Source organism: Oncorhynchus gorbuscha, linkage group LG06 (genome assembly GCF_021184085.1).
Source record: "Oncorhynchus gorbuscha isolate QuinsamMale2020 ecotype Even-year linkage group LG06, OgorEven_v1.0, whole genome shotgun sequence".
Taxonomy (NCBI): domain Eukaryota; kingdom Metazoa; phylum Chordata; class Actinopteri; order Salmoniformes; family Salmonidae; genus Oncorhynchus; species Oncorhynchus gorbuscha.
The window spans coordinates 18,399,759-18,415,921 of NC_060178.1; the positions used below are offsets into that span (position 1 = coordinate 18,399,759).

General features: G+C 45.5%; 1 protein-coding gene across 1 annotated transcript in view; it reads right to left on the reverse strand.

Moving 5' to 3' along the window:
- The window catches only part of LOC124037643 (potassium voltage-gated channel subfamily KQT member 1-like), a 345,000-nt gene that overhangs the window by 115,041 nt on the left and 213,796 nt on the right, over window positions 1-16,163 (reverse strand). Inside the window, exons 17-18 of the mRNA XM_046352566.1 lie at window positions 13,720-13,760; window positions 9,581-9,642 (exon numbers count right to left, since the gene is read on the reverse strand). Of these exons, the coding sequence (XP_046208522.1) occupies window positions 9,581-9,642; window positions 13,720-13,760 (103 nt within the window). The remainder of the gene's footprint in view (window positions 1-9,580; window positions 9,643-13,719; window positions 13,761-16,163) is intronic.

The window sequence follows — 16,163 nt, forward strand, 5'->3', positions numbered from 1 at the left end:
CTGTACTACTTTGTCGGTCCACCTACATGGACCGGTTCGGGCGCTACATGTAGTGCCTTGATAGACTCTGGGGCTGAGGGTTGTTTCATGGACGAAGCATGGGTTCGGAAACATGACATTCCTTTCAGAGAGTTAGATAAGCCTACGCCCATGTTCGCCTTAGATGGTAGTCATCTTCCCAGTATCAGATTTGAGACACTACCTTTAACCCTCACAGTATCTGGTAACCACAGTGAGACTATTTCTTTTTGATTTTCCGTTCACCGTTTACACCTGTTGTTTTGGGTCATCCCTGGCTAGTATGTCATAATCCTTCTATTAATTGGTCTAGTAATTCTATCCTATCCTGGAACGTTTCTTGTCATGTGAAGTGTTTAATGTCTGCCATCCCTCCCGTTTCTTCTGTCCCTACTTCTCAGGAGGAACCTGGCGATTTGACAGGAGTGCCGGAGGAATATCATGATCTGCGCACGGTCTTCAGTCGGTCCCGAGCCAACTCCCTTCCTCCTCACCGGTCGTATGATTGTAGTATTGATCTCCTTCCGGGGACCACTCCTCCTCGAGGTAGACTATACTCTTCCCGAACGTAAGGCTCTCGAGGATTATTTGTCTGTGTCTCTTGACGCCGGTACCATAGTGCCTTCTTCCTCTCCGGCCGGGGCGGGGTTCTTTTTGTTAAGAAGAAGGACGGTACTCTGCGCCCCTGCGTGGATTATCGAGGGCTGAATGACATAACGGTTAAGAATCGTTATCCGCTTCCCCTTATGTCATCAGCCTTCGAGATTCTGCAGGGAGCCAGGTGCTTTACTAAGTTGGACCTTCGTAACGCTTACCATCTCGTGCGCATCAGAGAGGGGGACAGTGGAAAACGGCGTTTAATACTCCGTTAGGGCATTTTGAGTACCGGGTTCTGCCGTTCGGTCTCGCCAATGCGCCAGCTGTTTTTCAGGCATTAGTTAATGATGTTCTGAGAGACATGCTGAACATTTTTGTTTTTGTCTATCTTGACGATATCCTGATTTTTTCTCCGTCACTCGAGATTCATGTTCAGCACGTTCGACGTGTTCTACAGCGCCTTTAGAGAATTGTCTCTACGTAAAGGCTGAAAGTGCTCTTTTCATGTCTCCTCCGTTACTTTTCTCGGTTCCGTTATTTCCGTGAAGGCATTCAGATGGATTCCGCTAAGGTCCAAGCTGTCAGTGATTGGCCCGTTCCAAGGTCACTTGTCGAGTTGCAGCGCTTTTTAGGTTTCGCTAATTTCTATCGGCGTTTCATTCAATTTCGGTCAAGTTGCTGCCCCTCTCACAGCTCTTACTTCTGTCAAGACGTGTTTTAAGTGGTCCGGTTCCGCCCAGGGAGCTTTTGATCTTCTAAAAGAACGTTTTACGTCCGCTCCTATCCTCGTTACTCCTGACGTCACTAGACAATTCATTGTCGAGGTTGACCCTCCGCTTCAGAGGTAGGCGTGGGAGCCATTCTATCCCAGCGCTTCCAGTCTGACGATAAGGTTCATCCTTGCGCTTATTTTTCTCATCGCCTGTCGCCATCTGAGCGCAACTATGATGTGGGTAACCGTGAACTGCTCGCCATCCGCTTAGCCCTAGGCGAATGGCGACAGTGGTTGGAGGGGGCGACATGTTCCTTTTGTCGTTTGGACAAACCATAAGAACCTTGAGTACATCCGTTCTGCCAAACGACTTAATGCCCGTGCTCGTTGGGCGTTGTTTTTCGCTCGTTTCGAGTTTGTGATTTCTTACCGTCCGGGTAGCAAGAACACCAAGCCTGATGCCTTATCCCGTCTGTTTAGTTCTTCTGTGGCTTCTACTGATCCCGAGGGGATTCTTCCTTATGGGCGTGTTGTCGGGTTAACAGTCTGGGGAATTGAAAGACAGGTTAAGCAAGCACTCACGCACACTGCGTCGCCGCGCGCTTGTCCTAGTAACCTCCTTTTCGTTCCTGTTTCCACTCGTCTGGCTGTTCTTCAGTGGGCTCACTCTGCCAAGTTAGCGGGTCATCCCGGTGTTCGAGGCACTCTTGCGTCTATTCGCCAGCGCTTTTGGTGGCCGACTCAGGAGCGTGACACGCGCCGTTTCGTGGCTGCCTGTTCGGACTGCGCGCAGACTAAGTCGGGTAACTCTCCTCCTGCCGGTCGTCTCAGACCGCTCCCCATTCCTTCTCGACCATGGTCTCACATTGCCTTAGACTTCATTACCGGTCTGCCTTTGTCTGCGGGGAAGACTGTGATTCTGACGGTTGTCGATAGGTTCTCTAAGGCGGCACATTTCATTCCCCTCGCTAAACTTCCTTCCGCTAAGGAGACGGCACAAATCATTATTGAGAATGTATTCAGAATTCATGGCCTCCCGTTAGACGCCGTTTCAGACAGAGGTCCGCAATTCACGTCACAGTTTTGGAGGGAGTTCTGTCGTTTGATTGGTGCGTCCGTCAGTCTCTCTTCCGGGTTTCATCCCCAGTCTAACGGTCAAGCAGAGAGGGCCAATCAGACGATTGGTCGCATACTACGCAGCCTTTCTTTCAGAAACCCTGCGTCTTGGGCAGAACAGCTCCCCTGGGCAGAATACGCTCACATACCGGGTTATCTCCGTTTCAGAGTAGTCTGGGTTACCAGCCTCCTCTGTTCTCATCCCAGCTTGCCGAGTCCAGCGTTCCCTCCACTCAAGCGTTTGTCCAACGTTGTGAGCGCACCTGGAGGAGGGTGAGGTCTGCACTTTGCCGTTACAGGGCACAGACGGTGAGAGCCGCCAATAAACGCAGGATTAAGAGTCCAAGGTATTGTTGCGGCCAGAGAGTGTGGCTTTCCACTCGCAACCTTCCTCTTACGACAGCTTCTCGTAAGTTGACTCCGCGGTTCATTGGTCCGTTCCGTGTCTCCCAGGTCGTCAATCCTGTCGCTGTGCGACTGCTTCTTCCGCGACATCTTCGTCGCGTCCATCCTGTCTTCCATGTCTCCTGTGTTAAGCCCTTTCTTCGCACCCCGTTCGTCTTCCCTCCCCCTCCCGTCCTTGTCGAGAGCGCACCTATTTACAAGGTACATAAAATTATGGACATGCGTTCTCGGGGACGGGGTCACCAATACCTAGTGGATTGGGAGGGTTACGGTCCTGAGGAGAGGAGTTGGGTTCCGTCTCGGGACGTGCTGGACCGTTCGCTCATCGATGATTTCCTCCGTTGCCGCCAGGATTCCTCCTCGAGTGCGCCAGGAGGCGCTCGGTGAGTGGGGGTACTGTCATGTTTGTCATTTATTGTCATGTCTTGTCCCTGTGCTCCCCATGCTATTCGTTTCCCTCTGCTGGTCTTGTTTGGTTCTATCCCTCTCTCTCCCCCTCCCTCTCTCACTCTCTCGCTCTCTCTTCTCTCTGTCGTTCCGTTCCTGCTCCCAGCTGTTCCTATTCCCTAATCATCATTTAGTCTTCCCACACCTGTTCCCGATCCTTTCCCCTGATTAGAGTCCCTATTTATTCCTTTGTGATCCGTTCCTGTTCCGTCGGTTCCTTGTATTGTATTCACCATGCTGTGATTGCGTTTCGCCCTGTCCTGTCGTGTTTTTTGCCGTGATTGTGTATCACCCTGTCCTGTCGTGTTTTGTGCCTTCATCAGACGCTGCGTGTGAGCAGGTGTCTCAGTCGACTACGGCCTGCGCCTACCCGAAGCGACCTGCAGTCTGTGGCCGCTTCTCCAGTTGTTTTCCCCTCTACAAATCTAGAGGATTTCAGTTATTCCGTTTTGAACATTAATAAACTCTGTTTCTGTTAAGTCGCGTTTGGGTCCTCTTTCACCTGCATGACAGGCCAGGCTGCCTCTGGAGCAGCAGAGTGGAGAGAGGAGGAATGTGCCAAGGCACAGACAGACAGAGGGAAGACAGACAGACAGAGGGAAGACAGACAGACAGAGGGTGGGCCATTGGGTTCATCCACCTGCCTGCCGGGGGCACTGCACAAACCCGTCAAAACAAATGTTTCACATGACTACAACTATAATATGAGAGGACATACACACAGGCAAGCAAGTTGGCGCTCTGGGTATCATGCTTTTACTGCTATTTTTCGGTTCTGCTGTGTGGAATTGGTCACCATGGCAACTCTACTAGGAGTCATGCAAAACACTTTTCATATTGTACTCGGGGAGCATGCAGTGATTGGAGACACATTTGCTTTGGGGGCTTTGGGTTCCTCACAACAGGCTGCTGCCTGCTGCTCTGAACAGCTGTTTCACCTGAATCAGTCTGCTAATTAGGAACCTTCGTTTTCACTTTACGTTTCTGTCAGATTGCTTTGCTGTGTGACACAGGATGTAAGAGGGACAGCGAGTGTGTTTTATAAATGTGGGTTTATGTTACCAATCAGGAGATTGTGATCGCAACATGCACAGACAGCAAATGGGCCAGAACCCAATATGTGGTGGAGTGAGTCTCTCCTTTACCCTCCTGTAGGGTTAGTCTTTAGATCAGGTTCATTTCACTCTTGTCAATACCAGAGGTCTGGGAGAGATGTGTCCTTTCACTCATACATTATAGTAGACATGGAGTCAATAGCAAAAACCATGATAGTATGGAGAAAAGTATTGAACTCCACACACACAAACACACACACATACACTTTCTCTCCCTTTCTCTCTCAGTTTAAAGAGAACCAGAGACCTCTGAATGACAGGCAGCTTAATGGCTCCCATTCCAGCCGTATTGTCATCCTGTGAGACTTCCCTGAGCGGAAAAACACCAGAATCGGATGATTCCCCACGTGAGTGAAAGGCTTCACACATGCTGATAGTCACAGCACTGCAGTGGCACCGCATCCGGCCCACAGGCTCCAGTCAGACCAACTAACGCTGGCACAACATGGTCCCTGGTGGGCAATGACTGGGCATTAGGCAGGCATCACGTGGTGGCACTGCCCTGCCTGGTCTCTGCCTAGTGGGACACGCCTGGTTACAGCACAGGTCTCCATAACACAGCTGCTGCCTATTGGCTGTGATCCACTGAGATCCAGAGGGCTCTGTGTGTGTGTGTGTGTGTGTGTGTGTGTGTGTGTGTGTGTGTGTGTGTGTGTGTGTGTGTGTGTGTGTGTGTGTGTGTGTGTGTGTGTGTGTGTGCGTGTGCGTGTGCGTGTGCGTGCGCACGTGCGCACGTGTGTGTGTGTGTGTGTGTGTGCGTGCGCGTGCGTGCGTGCGTGCGTGCGTGTGTGTGTGTGTGTGTGTGTGTGTGTGTGTGTGTGTGTGTGTACATGCGCGTGTGTGTGCGTGTACATGCGCGTGTGTGTGCGTGTGCGTGTGTGTGCGTGTGTGTGTGTGTGTGTGTGTGTACATGCGTGTGTGTGTGTGTGTGTGTGCGTGTGTGTGTGTGTGTGTGTGTGCGTGCTCTCTCCCTTCTAGCTGGTATTAGAAATGCCTTTTTAAAACCTCCATGTTCTCCTTTGGAATCATAAACACAAGTCACAACCCACTGTCGTCACAAGTCAACTTGTTGTTGAAGAGGACAGAGGGTATAGGGTCGTTGGCATGGAAACACTGACGAAACGTTAATCAACAGACAAATATGAAACACCTTGCGTGCACGTACACACTGGCAAGCAGCAGATTACAAAGAGATTAGGAGTGTTTAACATCTCGATGGACCGTAACCAGCCATAACATACTCTGTTGAAGAAAACCCACATGAGAAAATACTACAGTTTACAATAGAATACTGCAGTACGAACTGCGTTTTTTGGGGTATATGTACTTTACTTTACTATTTATATTTTTTTAAGTTTTCATTTTACTTCACTACATTCTTGAAGAAAAGAATGTACCATTTCCTGGGGCGGCAGGGTAGCCTAGTGGTTAGAGCGTTGGACTAGTAACAAATCTGTTGTTCTGCCCCTGAACAGGCAGTTAACCCACTGTTCCTAGGCCGTCATTGAAAATAAGAATTTGTTCTTAACTGACTTGCCTAGTTAAATAAAGGTCAAATATATATATTTTTTAGAATTCCTCCATAAATTTTCTCTTAACCCCAAAAGTACTCGTTACATTTTAAATGCTTAGCAGGACATGAACATTTTCCAATTTACGCACTTATCAAGAGAACATCCCTAATAATCCCTACATGCTTCTGATCTGACGGACTCACTAAACACAAATTCTTAGTTTGTAAATTAAGTGTTGGAGTGAGCCTCTGGCTATCTGTAAATAAAAAAAACAAGAAAATGGTGCTGTCTGGTTTGCTTAATATAAGTCATTTTAAATGATTTATACTTTTACTTTTGAGACTTAAGTATATTTAAAACCAAATAATTTTAGACTTTTACTCTAGTATTTTACTGGGTGACTTTTGCCTTTGCTCAAGTATGACAATTGGGTACTTTTTCCACCACTGGTACTTACTATAGAATGTAGTCTTTCTCTCTCTCGGAGGACCTGAGCCCTAGGACCATGCCCCAGGACTACCTGACATGATGACTCCTTGCTGTCCCCAGTCCACCTGACCAGCTGCTGCTCCAGTTTCAACTGTTCTGCCTTATTATTATTCGACCATGCTGGTCATTTATGAAAATTTGAACATCTTGGCCATGTTCTGTTATAATCTCCACCCAGCACAGCCAGAAGAGGACAGAAGAGGAAACCCCACATAGTCTGGTTCCTCTCTAGGTTTCTTCCTAGGTTTTGGCCTTTCTAGGGAGTTTTTCCTAGCCACCGTGCTTCTACACCTGCATTGCTTGCAGTTTGGGGTTTTAGGCTGGGTTTCTGTACAGCACTTTGAGATTTCAGCTGATGTACGAAGGGCTATATACATACATTTGATTTGATTTGAATGTTGTAGCATACTGTAGAATACTACAGTAAATACTACAGCAGTATACCCCCCCCCAAAAGAAAACACTGTAGTTAATACTACAATAATGTCTGCAAAACCACTACAGTCTGCAAAAACACCTTTTTAACTATAGTAAATACTAAAGTATTTAATGTGCATATGCCCTGTCATTCCCCTTCCCATATCACAATTTGTCTACCCATAAGTGAGAAGCCTAAAAGCCAAGTATAGAATATATTGTTCCCTACAGATTATAGATAAAATGCAGAAGTGCTGAACTATCTGCTCAGACCCCAGACCTACCAACAGGTTTTGGAAAATGTGCTATTTAAGTATTTCTCCAGTATGTTTCCTGAAGGAGAAATCCTCCACCTCTATGTCAAAGATAATAAAACAATATAGTAAACACTACATCAATGTCTGCAAAAACTCTACAGTAAATACTATACTATACTACTGTCCACAAATACACCACAGTATACTACAGCACAAAAACCCTACAGTAAATACTACAGTATACTACTGTCCACAAATACACCACAGTATACAACAGTCCACAAAACCCTACAGTAAATACTACAGTATACTACAATCTGCAAAACACAACATTCATTTATATAGTATATACTATAGTTTTATTTGACTACAGTATTTATAAACACATCAAAAAAAGAAACACACTCTCACTGTCAACTGCGTTTATTTTCAGCAAACTTAACATGTGTAAATATTTGTATGAACATAACAAGATTCAACAACTGAGACATAAACTGAACAAGTTCCACAGACATGTTGTCACGGCCGTCGTCGGAATGAGACCAAGGTGCAGCGTGGTTTCTTTTATTTGTTAAAATGTCGCCAACAAAACAAGAAATAACAAAAACGACAGTGACGCTTACAAAGACAACTTCCCACACTGAAAGGAGGGAAAATGGGCTACCTAAGTATGATTCCCAATCAGAGACAACGATAGACAGCTGTCCCTGATTGAGAACCAAAACATATAAACACAAAAAACATAGAAATCAGAACATAGAATGCCCACCCAAATCACACCCTGACCAAACCAAATAGAGACATAAAAAGGCTCTCTAAGGTCAGGGTGTGACACATGTGACTAACAGAAATGGAATAATGGGTCCCTGAACAAAGGGGGGGTCAAAATCAAAAGTAACAGTCAGTATCTGGTGTGGCCACCAGCTGCATTAAGTACTGCAGTGCATCTCCTCCTCATGGACTGCACCAGATTTGCCAGTTCTTGCTGTCAGATGTTACCCCACTATTCCACCAAGGCACCTGCAACTTCCCGGACATTTCTGGGGGGAATGGCCCTAGCCCTCACCCTCCGATCCAACAGGTCCCAGACGTGCTCAATGAGATTGAGATCCGGGCTCTTCGCTGGCCATGGCAGAACACTGACATTCCTGTCTTGCAGGGAATCACGCACAGAACAAGCAGTATGGCTGGTGGCATTGTCATGCTGGAGGGTCATGTCAGGATGAGCCTGCAGGAAGTGTACCAAATGAGTGAGGAGGATGTCTTCCCTGTAACGCACAGCATTGAGATTGCCTGCAATGACAACAAGCTCAGTCCGATGATGCTGTGACACACTGCCCCAGACCCACCACTTCCAAATTGATTCCGCTCAAGAGTACAGGCCTCGGTGTAACGCTCATTCCTTCAACGATACATGCAAATCCGACCACAAAACCACGACTCGTCAGTGAAGAGTACTTTTTGTCAGTCCTGTCTGATCCAGCGACGGTGGGTTTGTGCCCATAGGCGACGTTGTTGCCGGTGATGTCGGGTGAGGACCTGCCTTACAACAGGCCTACAAGCCCTGAGTCCAACCTCTCTCAGCCTATTGCGGACAGTCTGAGCACTGATGGAGGGATTGTAAGTTCCTGGTGTAACTCTGGCAGTTGTTATTGCCATCCTGTACCTGTTCTGCAGGTGTGATGTTTGGATGTGCCGATCCTGTGCAGGTGTTGTTACACTTGGTCTACCACTGCGAGGATGATCAGCTGTCCATCCTGTTTCCCTGTAGCGCAGTGTCTTAGGCATCTCATAGTACAGACATTGCAATTTATTGCCCTGACCACATCTCCAGTCCTCATGCGTCCTTGCAGCATGCCTAAGGCACTTTTGGTATTTTTCAGAGTCAGTAGAAAGGCCTCTTTAGTGTCCTAAGTTTTCATAACTGTGACCTTAATTGCCCACCATCTGTAAGCTGTTAGTGTCTTAACGACCAAGCATGGGAAACAGTGTTTAAACCATTTACAATGAAGATCTGTGAAGTTATTTGGATTTTTACGAATTATCTTTGAAAGACAGTGTCCTGAAAAAGGGACATTTACTATAGTTAACTGCAAATACTACAGTATACCACAGTAAAGGGACTTAAGTCCGCAAAACCACTACATTGAATTCTACAGTTTAGTCTGCAAAAACACTTAGAAAATACAATAGTATTTATTTATGTGGGAATCCATTATGCTCGCACACACACAAGCACTCACACACAAAGTTACCTCATGACACACACATGAGCGCACACACACACACGCACATACACACTCATACAAATATCAAATACACACACACACACACACACACACACACACACACACACACACACACACACACACACACACACACACACACACACACACACACACACACACACACACACACACACACACACACACACACACACACACACACACACACACACACACAAAGAACAGGGAGGAATAAACCTGTTTTTACCTTGTCCTCCAGGCGGACCAGTCTGGCTCCCACAGTGTAGTATTCTTTATCTACACCTTTCTCTGAAAAACAACACACACATTTCCCTTCATTCAAACACTGGCCTCTCTATTGTGGTGGGTGGTACAATCTCAATCATCATTGGTGGGGGCAACACAAGGCATGCAAAAGATCCTGGTCTATTCCTATAGGGTCAATAGTGAGACTTGCTGTAACTGAATTCTCTGAGGTCATTGCTGGTATCAGATGTCACAAGGCCTAGGGGAAGGTAGATAGCAGGAGTGGAGACTAAAGGGGGTCCGTTCAACCATTGTTTCTCAACTACAAGCCAATTTACATCTAACTGCCATGAGACAAGACCAATAACCTATTGTACCCAACAGCCCATGGTACTCATTCATTTGCCTAATTGAATCATCTTAAATTACCCCCTATTAGTCTGAGGCCCGCACCCAACCCTAACCCGCAAATATAGAAAATGCGCTATGGACTACAGTAATTTTTTTGAGAAGGGGTGCAGGATTGTTTTGGGGCCTGATATAGATATGTTTCTGCTTATAATTTTTGACATTTTGTTAGGCTATTTGTTAGTCAACTTGTCTTTAATTAGATACATGTAGCTTCTCTTCTGTCATTATGTTGCTTTAGAAGACTCAATAAACCCTTGCTCAACAGAACAATGTAATAGATCGATAAAATGAATGCTTCAATCTAGTTACATCTGTACATTTTTCTCTGTCATCTCTCACGGAGCAAATACATTTAGGGACTGGGGAGAAAATACAATGACGCAACAACAACAAAACAGGAAGGGTTTTCAGTTTAAAATGTCCAGATGACATCAGTTTGACGGGTGATAAGGAAAAAGAAAGCTGTGAAAACAACTCAACCCCTAAATGTTTCTGAGAGGATTTCACTTCAGGTTCATTTTATGTGGTTGAAATACTATCAGCTTTTATGATGCTTGTATGATGAAGACAGCACCTCTACAGATGATATCTAGCTGAGCATTGCATTCTTTCAAGATGCAGAAATAAATCAATCACATTTCTCCACTGCTGTTCCCAAGTCCAAATTTTGCCTACATTTGGTGTATCATTTTACTGAAATAAATGCTTAATTCTGCAGGAAATAATATAAAGGCGATGTGAGAGGTTACAGTCATTGTCCAGATTTCAGTTTCCATTTAACCTATCTGAACAGGCTACAGTTCCCTTGACATCCCATAGGCCTATTTGAAGTCCCGTCTTGTGACTGTCAAATTTGTATAGCGCCTCACAATCACCACACATAACATAGCCCGCACTCTTATCATCCTCTTTTACCATTTAACCAAATCTTATCCAAACATGATTTTTTTCTGTCCCTCCCTTCTCTTTATTTTCAACTCTCCTTTCACAGCTTTCGTCCTATTGAATAAACTTCTAGAATTCCCTTTTTGCCTCTGTGAATTGAAAAGCATTACTTTTGGAAACTGGCAGAAAGCGTCCCTATGACGCGTCTCCCCCCCCCCCCCCCCCCCCTTGGGTTGTGCCGTGGCGGAGATCTTTGTGGGCTATACTCGGCCTTGTCTCAGGATGGTAAGTTGGTGGTTGAAGATATCCCTCTAGTGGTGTGGGGGCTGTGGGTGGTGTTATATCCTTCCTGTTTGGCCCTGTCCGGGGGTATCATCTGATGGGGCCACAGTGTCTCCTGAACCCTCCTGTCTCAGCCTCCAGTATTTATGCTGCAGTAGTTTATGTGTCGGGGGGCTAGGGTCAGTTTGTTATATCTGGAGTACTTCTCCTGTCTTATCCGGTGTCCTGTGTGAATTTAAGTGAATTTAAGTATGCTCTCTCTAATTCTCTCTTTCTTTCTCTCTCTCTGAGGACCTGAGCCCTAGGACCATGCCTCAGGACTACCAGGCATGATGACTCCTTGCTGTCCCCAGTCCACCTGGCCGTGCTGCTGCTCCAGTTTCAACTGTTCTGCCTGCGATTATTATTGTTTGACCATGCTGGTCATTTATGAACATTTGAACATCTTGGCCATGTTCTGTTATAATCTCCACCCGGCACAGCCAGAAGAGGACTGGCCACCCCTCATAGCCTGGTTCCTCTTTAGGTTTCTTCCTAGGTTTTCGCCTTTCTAGGGCGTCTACCCAACCCATCTACCCAACCTTCAGCCACACAATATTTAATGACCCTAAACCCGTCTACCCACCCTTCAGTCACACAATATTTAATGACCCTAAACCCATCTACCCAACCTTCAGTCACACAATATTTAATGACCCTAAACCCATCTACCCACCCTTCAGTCACACAATATTTAATGACCCTAAACCCGTCTAACCACCCTTCAGTCACACAATATTTAATGACCCTAAACCCATCTACCCACCCTTCAGTCACACAATATTTAATGACCCTAAACCCGTCTACCCACCCTTCAGTCACACAATATTTAATGACCCTAAACCCGTCTACCCAACCTTCTGTCACACAATATTTAATGACCCTAAACCCATCTACCCACCCTTCAGTCACACAATATTTAATGACCCTAAACCCGTCTACCCACCCTTCAGTCACACAATATTTAATGACCCTAAACCCGTCTACCCAACCTTCAGTCACACAATATTTAATGACCCTAAACCCGTCTACCCAACCTTCAGTCACACAATATTTAATGACCCTAAACCCGTCTACCCACCCTTCAATCACACAATATTTAATGACCCTAAACCCGTCTACCCACCCTTCAGTCACACAATATTTAATGACCCTAAACCCGTCTACCCACCCTTCAGTCACACAATATTTAATGACCCTAAACCCGTCTACCCCACGGATATAAACGCGGGGACTACAGGTTCATCATTACACACCATGTAAAGAAACCCAGAGTACACACACACCACCCCTGTCTCTCTCACACACACACACACACACACACACACACACACACACACACACACACACACACACACACACACACACACACACACACACACACACACACACACACACACACACACACACACACACACACACACACAAAACCCCCTCCCCCACTTCCTTACTAAGGGGCCCCTAACGCAAATAGGTCTTAGTCATGCAGTGAGTTCCTATAAACATAACAGCAGTAGATCAGTGTAATGGGGCTCCATCCTAGGGCCAGAGCAGACTCAGTCTAAGGCTTTGGACTTGGGGGAAGTGGGCTGTGTGTTTGGCAGGCTGACTGCGCTAGTTTTATACTGTATGGTTGGTTTGGTTGTTATGGACGTGGAGTGTGTCATGTAGTATGTGCGTGTGTGCGTGTGTGCGTGTGTGCGTGCGTGCGTGCGTGTGTGTGCGTGCGTGTGTGTGTGTGTGTGTGTGTGTGTGTGTGTGTGTGTGTGTGTGTGTGTGTGTGTGTGTGTGTGTGTGTGTGTGTGTGTGTGTGTGTGTGTGTGTGTGTGTGTGTGTGTGTGTGTGTGTGGAGAACACGTGGAAGTACGCTAAGCTTCTCAGCTGGATTCCTAATCCAATACCAGGGCCAATCAAGAAAGTGTTTAACCATGTTAGCTCCCCCGTTAGCTTCCTGGGTCAGCCAAGACATGTTAACATCCAGGTGGAGTTGGAGGAGAAGGGAGGAGGAGGAGGAAGAGGAGGTGGAAGAGAGAGATGGAGAAGAGGAGGAAGATGGTGGTACACAGAGCAGGGGGAGGAGGAGGAGAAGAAGCAGAGAAGGAGGAAGAGGGGAAGAAAAAAGGAGAGGAGGAGATGAGGGGGTACGCAGAGGAGGAGAGAAGAGGAGGAGGAGGAGGAGGGAGGAGGAGGAGGAGGAGGAGGAGGAGGAGGAGGAGGAGGAGGAGGAGGAGGAGGAGGAGGAGGAGGAGGAGGAGAGGGGGGAGATGGGTTGTGCATACAAATACTAGTGTGTGTGTGTACCCAAACACACAAATCCAAACATACACACACAAACTATGTATACACTCTATACACACTACGTGTACACACTAAACACACCAGGGATCTCTTGGCAGAATATTTAGTCTAGTCTATTCAGCCTTATCATGGTGCCTGGTTGTCTCTGTTTGTGAGATGTATATAACATTAGGGGGCACAGTGAGGAGTGACAAGAGTTCATGAGTATCCTCAAGTAGGTTTTACCTGCCAGAAACATTCCTGGTTTCCCCAACGTATGGTCCAGTCTGGGGACAAGAAGGAGCACAAGACAGACACGTTAGGGAAAACTTTGGACAAAGCTTTGCAGCATTGGTTAGTGTTTTATGTCTGTGACAGAAAAGTGGAAGGAAATAAATATAGATGAAGCAAGAGAGTGAAAGAAAGAGAGAGACGGACAGAGAGAGAGAGGGGAAGATGGAAAGAAAGAGAGGAAGAAGGAAAGATCGAAAGAGAGAGGAAGTTTACATACACTTAGGTTGGAGTCATTAAATCTTGTTTTTCAACCACTCCACAAATGTATTGTTAACAAACTATAGTTTTGGCAAGTCGGTTAGGACATCTACTTTGTGCATGACACAAGTCATTTTTCCAACAATTGTTTACAGACAGATTATTTCACTTATAATTTACATACACTAAGTTGACTGTGGCTTTAAATAGCTCGGAAAATTCCAGAAATAATGTCATGGCTTTAGAAGCTTCTGATAGGATAATTGACACCATTTGAGTCAATTGGAGGCGTACCTGTGGATGTATTTCAAGGCCTACCTTCAATCTCACTGCCTCTTTGCTTGACATCATGGGAAAATCAAAAGAAATCAGCCAAGACCTCAGCCAAGACCTTTTTTTAAACCTCCACAAGTCTGGTTAATTCTTGAGAGCAATTTCCAAACGCCTGAAGGTACCATGTTCATCTGTACAAACAATAGCATAAACACCATGGGACCACACAGCCATCATACCGCTCAGGAAGGAGGCACGTTCTGTCTCCTAGAGAAAAACATACTTTGGTGCGAAAAGTGAAAATCAATCCCAGAACAACAGCAAAGGACCTTATGAAGATGCTGGAGGAAACAGGTAGTATCTATATCCACATTAAAACAAGTCCTATATCGACATAACCTGAAAGGCCGCTCAGCAAGGAAGAAGCCACTGCTCAAAAACAGCCATAAAAAAAGCCAGAATGCGGTTTGCAACTGCACATGGGAACAAAGATCGTACTTTTTGGAGACTTGTCCTCTGGTCTGATGAAACAAAAATAGAACTCTTTGGGCATAATGACCATTGTTATGTTTGGAGGAAAAAGGTGGAGGGGGGGGGCTTTCAAGCCAAAGAACACCATCCCAACCATGCATGGGGGTGGCAGCATCATGTTGTGGGGGTGCTTTGCTGCAGGACGGACTGGTGCACTTCACAAAATAGATAGCATCATGAGAAGGAAAATTATGTGGATATATTGAAGCAACATCTCAATACTTCAGTCAGGAAGTTAAAGCTTGGTCACAAATGGGTCTTCCAAATGGACAATGACCCCAAGCATACTTCCAAAGTTGTGGCAAAATGGCTTAAGGACAACAAAGTCAAGGTATTGGAGTGGCCATCACAAAGCCCTGATCTCAATCCTTTTGAAAATTTGTGGGCAGAACTGAAAAAGCCTGTGCAAGCAAGGAGGCCTACAAACCTGGCTCAGTTCCACCAACTCTTTCAAGAGGAATGGGCCAAAATTCACCCAACTTATTGTGGGAAGCTTGTAGAAGGCTCCCTGAAACGTTTGACCCAAGTTAAACAATATAAAGGCAATGCTACCAAATACTAATTGAGTGTATGTAAACTTCTGACCCACTGGGAATGTGATGAAAGAAATAACAGCTGAAATAAATAATTCTCTCTCTACTATTATTCTGACATTTCACATTCTTAAAATAAAGTGGTGATACTAACTGACCTAAGACAGTGAGTTTTTACTCTGATTAAATGTCAGGAATTGCGAAAAACTGAGTTTAAATGTAGTTGGCTAAGGTGTATGTAAACTTCCGACTTCAACTGTATGATTTTTTACATACACGTTAGAGTCACATTTGGGTATGTCTCTCAGTTTTCTCCTATCACAGCCATTCAACTCTTCAACTGTTTTAAAGTCGCCATTGGCCTAATGGTGAAATCCCTGAGTGGTTTCATTCCTTTCCGGCAACTGAGTTAGGAAGGATGCCTATATATTTGTAGTGACTGGGTGTGTTGATACACCATCCAAAGTGTAACTAATAACTTCACTATGCTCAAAGGGATATTCAATGTCTTTTTTAAACCCATCTACCAATAGGTGCCTTTATATGTGAGGCATTGGAAAATCTCCCTGGTCTTTGTGGTTGAATCTTTGTTTGAAATTCACTGCTCGATTGAGGGTCCTTAAAGATAATTGTATATGTGGGGTACATAGAGGAGGTGTCATTCAAAAATCATTTTAAACGCTATTATTGCACACAGAGTGAGTTCATGCAACTTATGTGACTAATCTCTACTCCTGAATTTATGTAGACTTGCCATAACAAATGGGTTGAATAATTATTGACAAAATGTTCAGCTATTCATTTTTTATTTATTTGTAAACCTTTCTAAAAACCTAATTCCGTTTTGACATTATGGGTTAT